General features: G+C 40.6%; 1 protein-coding gene across 6 annotated transcripts in view; it reads right to left on the bottom strand.

The window, feature by feature from the left end:
- Window positions 1-719: 719 nt before the first annotated feature.
- Window positions 720-14,634, bottom strand: part of slc8a3 (solute carrier family 8 member 3) — a 129,369-nt gene continuing 115,454 nt past the window's right edge. For 4 of the 6 annotated variants that reach the window (XM_037747345.1, XM_037747344.1, XM_037747348.1 and 1 more), the window contains 5 exons: window positions 11,251-11,268; window positions 8,455-8,579; window positions 7,959-8,058; window positions 4,758-5,027; window positions 720-2,950 (listed from right to left, as the gene is read on the bottom strand). In XM_037747345.1, the coding sequence (XP_037603273.1) occupies window positions 2,574-2,950; window positions 4,758-5,027; window positions 7,959-8,058; window positions 8,455-8,579; window positions 11,251-11,268 (890 nt within the window). In that variant the 3' untranslated portion in view covers window positions 720-2,573. The remainder of the gene's footprint in view (window positions 2,951-4,757; window positions 5,028-7,958; window positions 8,059-8,454; window positions 8,580-11,250; window positions 11,269-14,634) is intronic. The other 2 variants (XR_005203689.1, XM_037747346.1) reach the window with 2 other exon arrangements.

Below are 14,634 nucleotides of genomic sequence, written 5' to 3'. Positions count from 1 at the left end.
TTCAATCCAAAATGACACCTACTCTTTACATAATGAGCAAAAGTAAAAGTTGTTATGGAAAGACATGCAATTTATGAGTCATTTTTTGAAGCGCTGCCAACAAAACACCTACAAATCTGATGATGGCCTCACTTTAATTTTCTGTAATGTCAAAAAAATTTAGATTTTACTTAGTTAAAGATGCACTAATTGATATTTAACAATCACTGAAATTTTGCGTAACGTGAAAACCCAACTCTGCCATTATCCTCAGTTTGTGGAAGCATTTTAGCAGTTTTAGCTAACTCCACTGTATGATAACTTCCGAGCATAAGTGACAAAAACGGATTCAAAATCACATTAAAATTTATAATAATGCAAATTACTCTGCTATTTCAGCCTTCCAACATGATGTAGCTCAACAGTAGACCTATGTCATGTTCTGTTTCTCAAGACAGGAAGGGTAATAAAAATTAATAAATACATTGTTTATTTAATATTAATGTATTAAGTGGCATTTAACTTTTTCCATAAGCCCTAGACCATTCAGGTTAAACCTCACCAGCTGGACAGAATGAGGCTATACTTGTCCAATGACGAAACGAATGACTAGCAGTAACGCTATCAGGTTGAGGTTAGGCATTGATCTTGAATGATTAAAGTTGCGATAGGTCGTTGGGCATCGAGTTTTACGAGATTTATCTCACATTTTCGCAAATCTAGGGTAACAATTTAAACACGATGTGACGTTTTTAGATGACAGAAATTACAGCTAAATAGTTGGAAAAATTACATTATAAGAATTAAGGATATGGCAGAAGGTTAGAATAATGCTAAAGCCAGCGCACTGGTAAATGTTAGTAGCATGGATGTATAAAGAGAACTGGATAATACATCGTCAGAGGCGGGGCCCCGTTCATTCCTATGAAAGTTGCTCAGTGACGCATGAAGCAAAAAAAGTTCAGCTTCCGAGTATAAAATTATTATTACTTCGTAGATACTCAATTATCTAAAAAAAAAAAAGTGGAACTCAGGATCATGATTAACTTTTTCAGAAATGCAGATGAAAGAAACCCTCAATGTTGCTGAGATACAGAAGCTAGCGGAACAGCAGCATCATCAGGACTTTGGGTTTCTATAGACCAGACCGCCACACACGGGTACTTCACAAAACGTCCAGGCGCTTAACCTGATGCCGGTCCCGTCTATAAGGTTATATGTAATATGGCAGATGTTGTGTTTCTGCTGCCCCCAAGTGGCCAAAAAAAATCTATGAATGCAGCTTTAATAAACGGTTACGCACCATTTTAGGAAGAAACTCTTGAGTTGTTCAGCCGAGCAATAAGAGCTCGTCAGTGTGGGCAGCTGCAGCGAAACGCCTCTCCCTCCACAGGCACTCTGTTCAGTCCATAGTGACACCTTCAATATTGGCCTTTTGCACATGTACAAGTAGAAGTCTCCATAAATAGAACTATACAGCAAAGTGCATGGAAGGAACAGTACAAAAATACCTCTGAATTTACCTCTGCAGCAACACGTTGTTTTTTTTTTCTTCTTTTTTTCTGATTGAAAAGGTGAAAACTCGAGTGAGACCAAGATATCAGTAAATAAATAAAATACAATGTCATACTTTTACCTAGGCAAGATACATAACTCTTAGAAATGTGAAGACATCGTTCCAGTATATAGTTTGACCCCCCCCACCCCGTCCCCTCCCGCTTAGCCACAGCAATCCTCTGTTGTTAGAGCAGAAGGTGACCACATTTAAACAAATATTCAAAATATACAGAAAATATGGAAATATATTATATATAGATACGTATAGAGTACGGAAGTAATGTCCAGGGCAGTTTGACCATGTTCACTGTGTCCACCTCTTCCTCCTCGCCGGTTTGAATGGTGATTCGTCTGCCAGTATGAACTGTCACTGTCGCTCCTCTTCTTCTTCTGTGTGTGATTTCTCTGCAGCGCTCCTTAGGAAACTATGCAAATAAAAAATAAATACTATGAATCCATCCAACTGTCACTCAACAACATATTCCCGATATTATCTTTTGCTATTCCTTAACGTAGATCAGAAAATAGTTCTTTTATTCCTCTTTTTGTGTGTGTTTATTTTTTTTGTTTTATGTATTTTTTGCGTTTTTATCCCCAAAATACTTTTTAAAAAAAGTCGTTCTCGTCAGATGTTGAGAAAAATATAGACCTCTGATTAACTCAACTCTCTCCAGATATAAGACTCTTCCAGTGGAATGCAGGCCCACCCCGGCATCGGCATCTTCTGGACTCGGTGGTAACCCAATCCCAACTGTAAGCACACTCGCACAGGCTCAGGACGGCGCTCTTGTATGTAGCCGGGGGCGAACAGGCCTGTCGGCACTAGAGGGCAGGATACTCACCTCCAAGCGTCCTTACAGAAGGGGTTGAGGGAGAGAGAGAGAGAGGGAGGGAGGTGTCTGGGAAAACCCTGGGTCTACCTCTCCTGTCCGTTCATACCATACAAGACTGACCCAAATTCCACAGTGACAATTCACTCTTTTACCTCTGAAGTTGTACTTGAAACCCCTGCATGTTTGTATTCTCTCTCCTCTGCTTTAGAAGCCCTCTATATGACAGTAGGCCTCCAGACTGGAGAAGAGGATGTAAAGGAACCAGAGGCCGAAGAGGAAGGCTGACGTGGCCAGTCTGTGTCCCCGGGGCCCGCCCAGTTCTCCTCCGATGTGGGCCCGGCGCCGGTAAAGCAGCACCGAGATGGCCAGGAAGGCGAAGATGGTGAAGAGAGTGACGGAGAAGGCCAGCGAGCCGGCTTCCACCACAAACGGCTTCCCTTTCATGTGCCAGTAGATGGCCGCCACCGACCAGGCTAAGCCGATTCCCAGGAAGACGTTGACGGCGTTGCTGCCGGTCACGTTCCCGATGGAGGCGTCGGCGTAGGTGTCCTGGACGGCTGATACCTTACTGGCGAAGGTGTCTGCAGAGAGAGGAGTCATTACACATTGATTTTAATGTTGCCAAACGGTGATTGGGGCACAGAAATACATGACATCACCTTTTCCCGCCCACTTTGAACCACAGGGAAAAGCACAAACAAAAAAACCCAGAAAAGTCTCATCTAAAATAACCAAACTGCTGAAACTTTGGCACAAAGGCCACCCGATTTGACTATTATCAGGCCATTAAAGGTGCTGTATACAACATTATGAACCAATAGATGTCACACTAGAGCACTACATCTCAGACCAATACAGCTTTTATATAAGTTATAATATTGATTTTTACAGTATAGAGTTATTTTAGTAATATTAGTAACATTAGTAAGCTTGGTAAGGAGCTAAAGTTATTTCTTCGACATTGCCGAGTGACCTCCATGTAGCCTAACGTCATTAGCTTGCTAGATATAACGCTAGCAACTAAAATGAGTAGGCCTAGGCTATATTTCTGTTGTTATTTTTTGTAAGCTAATATGAAAACGTGGCCAAGATAAGTCATAACTAAAGTGTAAGTTATTATCTTTTAGTAGATGTTCTTGTTGTTATATGTTTGACCCCCCTTGAATCACTGCTGTTTCTTTACAGTCCGATTTTAGCGTTATCGACCGCTGTAAGCACCATAGATGTGGGTCAATAGGGGCCTACTACACCTACTACATTGTAAAAGTGAAAGCGAAACTTAAAAGCAACTCGTTCTAACACGTTGTAAAACTGAATGAAACATTACGTTTTGAACACAAACAAAACAGCTACAAAACTTCTACAACTTCTTTAGGTTTAGGCAGAAAAACAAACAGTTAACAGTGAAGTTTAGGGAAAAACATCATGTTTTGGCTTAAAATAACCTTGTTTCACAAGTGAAAGTGAAACTAATCGCTTGTGAACCCATCATACAGGATGCAAACCCCAGCCCCATCCATCGCCTCCAAACTCATGCTGTCTGTAAGCGCCTGACTTTGGCTTCTGCTCCTGTCATAATTACTACGTCGCTAGAGATCGCTGTTGTGTTCTTTTAGACCTTCTTTCGGGGATATACCATGTGAATAGATGGTAAAACCTACTATTGGGTGTAGTAGGCCCCTCGTGACTCACATCTATGGTGCTTATAGTGACCGATAATGCATATTTAATAGCCTGATAACAGTCTAATGGGCTGGTAAGGCTGTATAGGATCCAACCGTTCACAGCTTTTAAACACCACTATACTCATAGTATAATTCCTGACCATTAAGATGATTATTACTGTTAGCACTATTTAGTTTTTGCAATCAGTGCTTCCAGAAATATCCCACAATTCCTGTCACCTTTCACCCCGTTCCCTCCTAGATAAACATGCTGGGAGCAAATGTTGCATTTCCTGCCAAATCCACCTGTCGCTCAAAATCTAAATTGCATTGTGAGGGCAGATGGACGTTGGCAATCTTCTCTGTATTGGTCTTGTTTGTTTATAATATTTCTATATATCTTATTTCATCCAAAATGAATGTGGTGATGATTTATTAATGTTGCACTCAGGACCTTTAATAACAAATATGCTGACAGAGTCAATGCTTTTGGTGACATTATTGTTTCTATCGGGTACAAAATGTCAGTTATGAGGAAATAAAAAATATCAGCCATCTTGATGACAAAGCATGTTTGATGTTTGAAAGAGTCATAAAAGCTCACAAAGTCACAGATGTTTATCAAACTATAAAAGAAGTCTATAATCCCTCAACTGACATAAAAAAACATGAATACACAAAACTTCAGAGGACATGTATTGACAAAGACATGTCCTCTTCTCACCTGGGACAGATGTACCAAGAGCCACAAACACCACAGCAGTAACGGAGTCCTTGAGGCCGATGGTGCAGCCGAAGTGAGACGCCAAGTCGCCGATGACGGCCGTGAGCAGGCCGATGATGATGATGGAGACGATGAAGCAGGCCCAGCCGTGCAGGTAGTCTGTGGGAGGAACGCAGGCGAACAGGACCTTCCAGAAGACGGTGAGGAAGTGCATGACGTAGTCGAAACAGGACGGCAGCCGTTCTTCTCCCGTGTCGTCTTCATCCTCATCTGATTGGGAGAAGTGTGGCCGAGCGAGGGACAAGGACGGGGACGGGGACAGGGACGGGGAGACGAGGGGGTGAAAGGTGGGATGGATTGCAGCATAATGGGAGGACAGGAGAGAGTGGAGCAGCAGAGAGGACAAAGATGATTTGTGCAAAGATAAAGAGAGAAGAGAGAGGGGTGAAGGAGGTGAAGTAAATATTAACAGAAGAGCAAAAAAAGAGGACGACACAGAAGATGAAAAAGCAAGAGAGAATATGACAGGGAAAGAGAAGAGAAAGACAGATGATGAAGCACAAAGAGGAGGAGGATAAAGAGCCAGAGAAGAGAAGGAAAACGTGGGCGAGATAAAGGATCGATAAAGGAGATAAGGGATGACAGAGAGGGAGGAAGAGAACAACATTCTCTTAAAATGACTTATTCTTTTCACTTCAGCCGGAGGTTACTGTTGTATATATAATACCTGCCGCAGGGAGGTTTTAATTCATTTATTAATAAGTATTAATTAATTAAAAGAGCTGCAAGTTTTTGTCTTTTAATAGGGGATGAAGTCTGTATACATATAACTTTTGCTTTAGTTAGTAGGTTACCTTTAGTCCATAACCTGATTATAAGCACCATTTAGCCGTGCCAGGATTTGTGTTTATTGTTTAGATGGTGATGGAAGTGAGGAATATATTTCAGTATAATGTTGAGGAATACTGTTGAGTATTTGGTGTGATATCATTGCCGTATATTTTGACCTCAGGGAATTTTTGTTGTCATCCTGTGCAGCTTCCATACACATGGGGGTCTATGACAATTAGCATGTGGTGTACTGTATAGAATTAGTGTGTAACATGGATTTGGGATGTATCTTTCTCTGGCCTTCTGACTGAGGTCACACATTGTGAACATTGCAGCTGTATTTGGTGGGACTGGTTGCCAGGGTGACCAAGTGGTCACAGGGAGACTTTCTCGTAACCTAGAGGTCACAGATTCGGTCACCTCACCAGCCATTTGTTCTGTCAAAGTGAACCGCGCTCACTGAGGGCCCAGCTTCATTAAAGTGCTATCTTGTAAGAGCTAAAAATGTTAATGTAAATGGTCACCTTCCTCAGGTGGCGGAGCCGGGCGTCCTCTGTGTCCCAGCAGCTCACAGGAAACTCAGCGGACAGGAGCGACACCGCGCTGATTCAAAGTGTCAGGCCATGTGAGCTACATGCATTTTTCAGCCTTCGGGTGCATCATGAAAAAATAAAGAGCACCGCCGGATTAAATATTTCAGCTCCAAAGTGACGAAGCGAGGCCTTCGCGGCGCTCGCTGTGACTGCAGCGGGCGGAGCGGCAGCTGCACTGCAGGCCGATCTGATGCCGCTGCAGTCGCCTGACATGATGGATGAGTTTCCTCTTACGGACATGAGATTATTCCAGAGCTCCAAGAGCTTTACTTTCCGGGAGGATTCCACCTAAATGAGTTTTTGAAAGCTCACACTGACACAATATTTTTGGGGTGAAGTCGGTGGAAGTCAATATTTTGAGATGACAACTATGCTGAGAGTTAGATGAGAAGATAGATACCACTCACATAGCTAGCTGTTAAATATGAAGCTACCACCGGCAGACTAGCTTAGCTTAGCATAAAGACGTTATACCTTGTTTGTTAAGTTCGTACAAAAACAACTGGTCCATAAGATAAGCTGCTGGCATAGCTTCATATTTACCATATAGATGAGAGAGTAGTATTAATCTTCTGATCTAACTCTTAGCAAGAAAGCAAATGCAGGTAAGAATATTTCCCAAAATGTCAAACTATTCCTTTAAAGGTCCAGTGTGTAGGATTTGGTGACATCTAGTGGTGTGGTTGCAGATTGCAACCAACTGAGTACCCTTCCGCTCACTCCTCCCTTTCCAAGTCTGCAGTAATGTGACCTGCCGAATGCAAAACCGTGGTAACACCATTAGTCTGGCTCAGAGGCCATCCTTACCATAACAACACTACTTTTGGCAACGGAAGTCATATGGCGGCTGGCGGTACCACAGTTTCACAAGCGTGACGGAGAACTACGGTGGCCTTCAGGTAATGTAAAAACGTAAAAGGCTCTCTCTAGAGCTACTGTAGAAACATGACGCACTCCGTGAAGAGGACCCCGCTCCCTGTGCAGATATAAACGGCTCATTCTAAGCTGACGAAAACACAATGATTCTTAGTTTCAGGTGATTACACACTAATGGAAACATAGTTATGAATATTATATTATATTTCTGCTAATAGATCCCCCGAAATGTTACACACTGTTCCTTTAAAGAGCCTCCGAATGAGCATTTAGACAGTGGGATAATAAAATCTTCCACAAATGAAATTGTCAAAAATAGCAGCTCTTAATGGCAAAAAGATGTATTTTTGAATTACATATATCCAATATCAGGCACTAAATTCAATGATGTATAAATTCTTTTTATAAAAATGTGAAAAATCACATAAATAATTTAAACGTACAAATGAAATAAAATAATTTCACACGGTAACAGTGGTCATTATGTTGGCAGAACTCAATATTCACAACGATATAAAAAATATTTGAAAATATGTAAATTAGACAGGACAGTCTGACCATGTATTGTAAAACTGTCCAACCAGGGATCATTTTTAGACGTTCTTTTGACTGATATTCAACTGTTAAACATTAAAAAAGATAAAAAAAATGATAGATGACTAAAACCAATTAGCTGTTTAAGTGAGGAAATCAGCAATAAAACCCTTCAAACGGGAGATACTTGGTGTGCGGATCTATCTGTTTTATTCTGCTATATCTATAAATTTCTTTGATCCAGCACCCATCCTATAGGATATTCTTACCGTTTTTTTTATATGAAACAGTGAAGGACCATGATGTCCAGTGTATTTATGTGCAGCCCTCTAGAGTCAGAGAAGTAAACGTGGTGTTTTTACAGTACCTGCACTGACTGTAATGGCCTCCATGAACTGGTCTCTCCAGGAGTTGGTTCCCACCACCAGAGCCAGGTTGGTCTTCTTGATCAGCTTGTCCACTGTGCTCTGTGTGACACCGAAACAAGAAGGAAATCCATCCGTTACTTATGTTCAGAGGACAGAAGGGAGGAGAAATACACAAGCTCCACCACATGATGGCAGTGGCATCAAGTTCCAGGCTGCAGAAAGCTGTTTGATGCTGATAAAACCAAACGCCAGAAATAAATATGGTGGAGATATTCTTTGGTTGAGGAGGTTAGAGGATGCATTTAAACCATATCTCCTTCAGAAACGCATCTATATGTGGGTTGGGAGGCTTCTGAGGAGCAACTGCTAAAAATAGATATATGTAGCAGTTATTTCAGGCAAGGTGAATTAGTGCGTATGACTGCATGGAAAACACTGATTCCAGCAGTAACAATCAGGCTGTGTTTGCTCTGTTTGAAGAGTAACCTTTCTCACCTTAAACTCGTATGATTCCTCAATAATGACTTCCAGCTTGGAGTGTTCCCCCAGCACCGGTTTTCCCATCTCTGCGATCCGCCTGGCTTCCTCCTCGTCTGATGTCATCTTCCTGTCTGGAACATCTGAGCGGAGAGGGCGAGAGGGAGCAAAGTGAAAAAAGAAATCACGGCGAGAAAGACGGCAATCAAAATAAAAAGGATGCTCGGCTGATTAGCATGTTGGGTTGTTCTTCATACAAACAAAACATCAGAGGGTTGCCTCGCCGCTAACAGTTTAAATGTATTCAGCCTTTATAATGTTCAGGCTTTACCAAGAGACAACATTTGTTTTATATGCAGTATTATAGTTTATATATATGCAGTCACGTCTGTCACACTCAATCAGTGCAAAGTGAAAAACGATAAGATGCATTGTAGTAATAATACCTACTAAATAGCTGTTTTCTAAAAGCGTTCTTTCTGCTAAGTGTCTTGGTGGCGTTCCAACTTTGTTATGTAAAGGTTAGACAAACTTGCATGCTTGATTAATCCGGCACAAAACACTGCAAAGGCAAATATTTAGTGCAGATCTATTTCTTTTTTTTTGTAACATTTCCCATTATGCTACTTTTAACCAAATGAGTTTAGAATAACTTTCAAGGTCCTACACGTCATAGAGATTTAAAGGGGACGTATCGTGCTCATTTTCAGGTTCATACTTGTATTTTGGGTTTCTACTAGAACATGTTTACATGCTTTAATGTTCCAAAAACACATTATTCTTCTCATACTGTCTATCTGAATATACTTGTATTCACCCTCTGTCTGAAACGCTCCGTTTTAGCGCCTGTCTCTTTAAGACCACCTCCTGAAAAAGCCCAGTCTGCTCTGATTGGCTTGTGAGAAAAATATGGTGCAGCTTTGCAAAGGTAGTTCTCAAGCTGTGGGCGATTTATTCTAATGAGCCTGAATGTGACATAGGAAGGGGAGCCAAATCTGAATGGTTTGTTGAATCACGTTTTCTGATCTGGGCAGCCCACAAAAAACTGACTGGGTTGTCTTATTTCACAGTTTGTGGGTTGGTAGACACTCCAGATACCCAAATATATGAGCACAAGCTCCGAAAAAGTGGGTTTTTCATGATATGTGCCCTTTAAAGGGTCCAAAATCCCCCCCCCCCAAAATACATTTTCCCAATTATTCCTAAATGTTGAGATATTCGTCTCTAAAATCCTGACATTGTATTCATGTTTTAGGACGGGGGGTTATTCTGTTTTGCCATATTCAGTCAGCATTGAGTGACTTCACCGTCCCGCTGACATCATTTTCAATCGACATAGAAGCTGCAGAACGTTTTTCACATTTTTCAATTTAAGAGTTTTTATAGCTTTTTGTGGTTTGACAAAACAATCCCTTGTATATCTGCAGTCCTCGGTCTTACAAACTACTGCTACCTGCAGGTGTGGAGAGTTATTTCATCTCACGCAGGCGCAGAACATACGTGGTAGTTGGCTGTTAACTGTAATCTTTGCGGTGTGTTCAAGTGCAAATTTTTGGCCAAGACACAGACGACGTGAGACGACGCAACAGGCAGCCTTTGTTGCCACTAGTTCTTTGATTTTGTTTTTGTGTGTCTGGGCCTTTAAATGCTACAACAACACAAATCTGCATCATAAGGTTTCACAATCAGGATGTGAAGTGCTGGTTGTAGGACAAAGCTGAACCAACAATAACAAATCAAGTACTTTCAAGGCCTTCTATTCAATGTCAGGACTCCTTTTTTCTTCAAATACACCCCCGATCAGTCCTCCTATCTGCCTATCAGACGTGTCCTGGGTGGCTCCGCTGTAGAAAGAAGCCACAATGCTTCACAGAGCTCCTGAGTGCACCGCACACTACAAAGAGCGCCATAACATCAATTCTGTGCTGTCAAATTCTATCAAGAAGGAGCGGCTGTGCATCCAAAGGCCTCTCATCCCGCTCTGAGTGCGACACCCCCACTGAGCCACCTGGTGCAGAGACCTTGTCATCTTTTTATACGAGCCCCGAGTCCCAGCCTGCTGCTCTTTGCTGACAACACGCTTACCATTAAATATTAACGTTGCCATTAAAGATCACAGCCCGGTCCCCTTGATAGGAGGGCGTGTCGTCGGCGAGCACACACACACACACACATGCAGAGAGGCATGCATAATATACCAGAGCATGAATTCCTGCACACACACACACTTTTAAACTAAATCAATTACACACCCAGGAAAGTATGCACCCTCTAGTCTTGACAGGATTTCTTTTGCTCATGTTTAAAAATTGATTATCCAGCCATTCCCCCGCTCTGAGCTGCAACGTCTACATGACACAACTTCCTTGACAAGGAAGGGGAAAACAATAATAACACAATCCCACAAAGGTAATTCGATTTCTAATTTTGGAACGGCAGGTTTCTTATCTCGACTACCGGTTATCAGGTGTTTGCACCTTCCTCCTGACTGGAGAACATGATTTATGGATTTATGATTAATTAATCCGCTGATTAGCGTGAAAATCCGTCATTAAGAGCGGGAGAGAGCAGCAGAGGAGCGTGTTGTTTGTTAACGGTGACAGTAGAGGAAGATAACAGTGCTGGCATAGAGTTTATTTATATCAAACTGCTCAAAGTACCGACGTAAAATCTTCATCAGCGGCAAAATAAACCGTCTAAACTGTCATCCTCTGAGAATTCACGCCATGCAAATTCAGGGTTGATGTTTAAACCACAGCACACACACAGAGGAGGTGGTTAGTGAGATGCTTAGAGGGGGAATGGACAGCTTACCGTCAGCTAACAACAGGGCTGTGGAGGACAGGAGAAGAGGAGGAGGAGGGAGGAAACAGAAAGAGGATGAGCAGTGGAAATGGAAGAAACTTAATGATGAAAACAGTTTGATAAGGAGGAGAGAGATGTGATGGCCTCAGAGAATGGCTGGTATTGACCCTGAGGTGTAATATATACGGCACTGATTATTCAATTGGCTGAAGAAGTAGAAATAAAGTGGTATTTTTTTTATGACCACAGAAGGCACGATCGAGGTTTATTAAGGGTAAAATGTCCGATAGAAATCAACACAATTTGCAGGATATTTTGCGTCATGATCATAACATTAACTCAACACTTTATGACTCCCAGCTGCAGTCCGATGACGCCCTCATTAACCCTGATTTAACAAGTTCAGTATGACATAGTGTCGGACCAACACATGCATTTACCAGAACTTGGCCTTTAATTAATAATAATAAAATCCTTTGTTTCACATGCATTGCATCATTATCATAATATGAAAATAAAAGAGACAAAATGCGTGTATATTTGAATAAATTTAGCCATAAATGTCAAAAGTAAAGTAGTAGAAATAGTAAGATAGAAAATGTAGATAAAAAATAAGAAATAAAATGAATAATAAAAATAAATTATACAAATAAATAATAGTAAAATAAATTAATTAAATAAATTATTTAAACAAAATGCAACAACTTGCTCAGATTTCTTTAAATAAATCCTGAAGTAGAGTAATTATATATACACACACATATATTATTATTAATAAGATTAATAGACAAAAATACAACAATTAATAATTTAAACAATGGGAGAGATTTGGAAGATTTATAGATATGATATTATTTGAAAATTAAAATAAAATAAAATTAGGGAGGTTACAATTGCAGTAGTTGTTTTCTAGTTCCTGTTTTCATAATATAAAATATTTTTAGCGTCTGCCTAAATGATAAGATTTGTTTGTCCTCCAGATTGCTGCCGAGTATAAAAGAAATGTCTTCCTCTTTACAAAAATTGAAATATAACAGTTGGTGGGATATATATATACATATGCTGTCAATATGGCGGAGGTGAGCATGACAAAGATTTTATTTGACAGCTTCAGTTGGGAGGAGGAGAAAGGTGGGGTGAAGGGGGGAAGTCTATAAACAACAACAAATCCTGCTTCAACCTGCCATGAACCGCTGCCAGCCAGCCTAAAAACCTTGTTAGCATGTTGGAGAGTTTTAGTGTCTCGTGGAGGCCTGAATGCTGCTTCAGAGGATTTTTCTATTCTGTCGATACAGAGTCTTAATAAAGTATCAGATTCATAAATAGATATCATATCTGCAAAATATGAGCTATTGGGAGCTTCAATTAAAAGACAATGGGTTTCAAAATAGTCTTATTTGCAGTGGGAAGAAAAGTTCAACATGCACACAGCAGTCACACAGTCACACACACACACACACACACACACACACACACACACACACACATACACACACACACACACTTGACTCATTTCACTCTGACTTACTATATCACACTTTGTAATTAAAAGTTGTTTTTATCAACTTTTCCAATACAGAAAGAACAAAAGAACATGATGCAACTCAAAATAAATACAGTAAATTGCTGAAGAACAAATGTGGACAGAATGTCAACAGAAATACAAGTATAAAGGGTCTTGCTTCATATAAATTAAAAACTTGTTTTGATATACTTCTAATAAACACAGCTGGGGTTTATGCAACCATTCTCCAATACTTTTGTGTTTCATCATACTTCCAATCAAACATGTGACTCAAGTCATTTGGTCTCAAGTCCCAAATCAAGTCACTTTTTAAAAACATAATCATTATACAAATTAATCACACATTTTTTATCTCTTCAAAATGTACCTTAAAGGGAGATTTGTCAAGTATTTAATATTCTTATCATCATGAGAGTGTACAAATCTGCTGCTTTATGCAAATATATGTATATATTTATTATTGGAAATCAATTAACAACACAAAACAATGACAAATATTGTCCAGAAACCCTCACAGGTACTGCATTTATCATAAAAAAATATGCTCAAATCATAACATGGCAAACTGCAGCCCAACAGGCAACAACAGCTGTCAGTGTGTCAGTGTGCTGACTTGACTATGACTTGCCCCAAACTGCATGTGATTATCATAAAGTGGGCATGTCTGTAAAGGGGAGACTCGTGGGTACCCATAGAACCCATTTACATTCACATATCTTGAGGTCAGAGTTCAAGGGACCCCTTTTGAATATGGCCTTGACAGTTTTTCCTCGTCAAAATTTAGAGCAAGTTTGGAGCGTTATTTAACCTCCTTCACGACAAGCTAGTATGACATGGTAGGTACCGATGGATTCCTTAGATTTCGGTATCGGTATCTTCACTCTAGCTTTAAAGTGACCTAAAAACCGTTGTGTTAAAAAGTTGCGTTAAAGAAATTAATGGCGTTACAACAAATTTGCATTAACACGTTATTATCATGTTAACATTGACAGCCCTAGATATAATGTATTAATTGGAAAATGGTATATTAGTTTTTCCTCGCCAAAGGTTAGCCAAAGTTCTGCCAAAGTTTGGAGTGTTATTTAACCTCCTTCTTGACAAGCCAGTATGACATGGTTGGTACTAATGGATTCCTGTGAGGTTTCTAGACATATGTGATATCGGGCTGCACAAATAACTTTTTCATTGGAGCAGTCTGAGGTTGTGATTAAATGATGCACTTCAGTGAGTCAGATCTGGTGTTCTGACGAGGGTCGAGGCTGCTCATCATCCAGTCACAACCAACCACAAACATCCACATAACGTAAAGTAAACTGATGATGATGATGAAGGTGCCTCATGCAGATACTCAGGACCATCACGCCCCTCTCACGGCGTTCTGATTACGACTCTGTCAGATTGTTTATCTGCATGCTGTGGCAGCAGAGCAGATCAGTGACACGGCGCATCACGCTCAGACGCCCTCGGCAAAGTGTAAACCGTAACTAAATGATATGATTAAGAATAAAAAGAGGCTCTAAAAGTCATCCAGCGAGGCAGATAATTGCATGACAGGATACGCCATAAGTGGATGAAGAGAGAGGAGAAAGCCTCCCTATGTCTTTCAGCCTCTAGAGATTCACAATGACAACTCTTCCTTTTGACGTCTTCATCATAATTTCTCCTTATAAAACAAGGACGAAGATGTTCACAGTCTTAAAGGGATCAGAGGCTCTGAAGGACAAAACAAAGCTGCTCACATCTGAACGGTCCGGCTCCTTCTGAAACCTCCTTCAACCGAGACATGATACTAATTAACCTGTTTGTGTTCGGAGGCAGCTTATCAACTTCCTAAATCAAATACAGTCCACAGTTAATCATCATTAGGA

This window comes from Sebastes umbrosus, chromosome 16 (genome assembly GCF_015220745.1).
Source record: "Sebastes umbrosus isolate fSebUmb1 chromosome 16, fSebUmb1.pri, whole genome shotgun sequence".
NCBI lineage: Eukaryota > Metazoa > Chordata > Actinopteri > Perciformes > Sebastidae > Sebastes > Sebastes umbrosus.
This window is presented reverse-complemented; position numbering and strand designations above follow the sequence as displayed.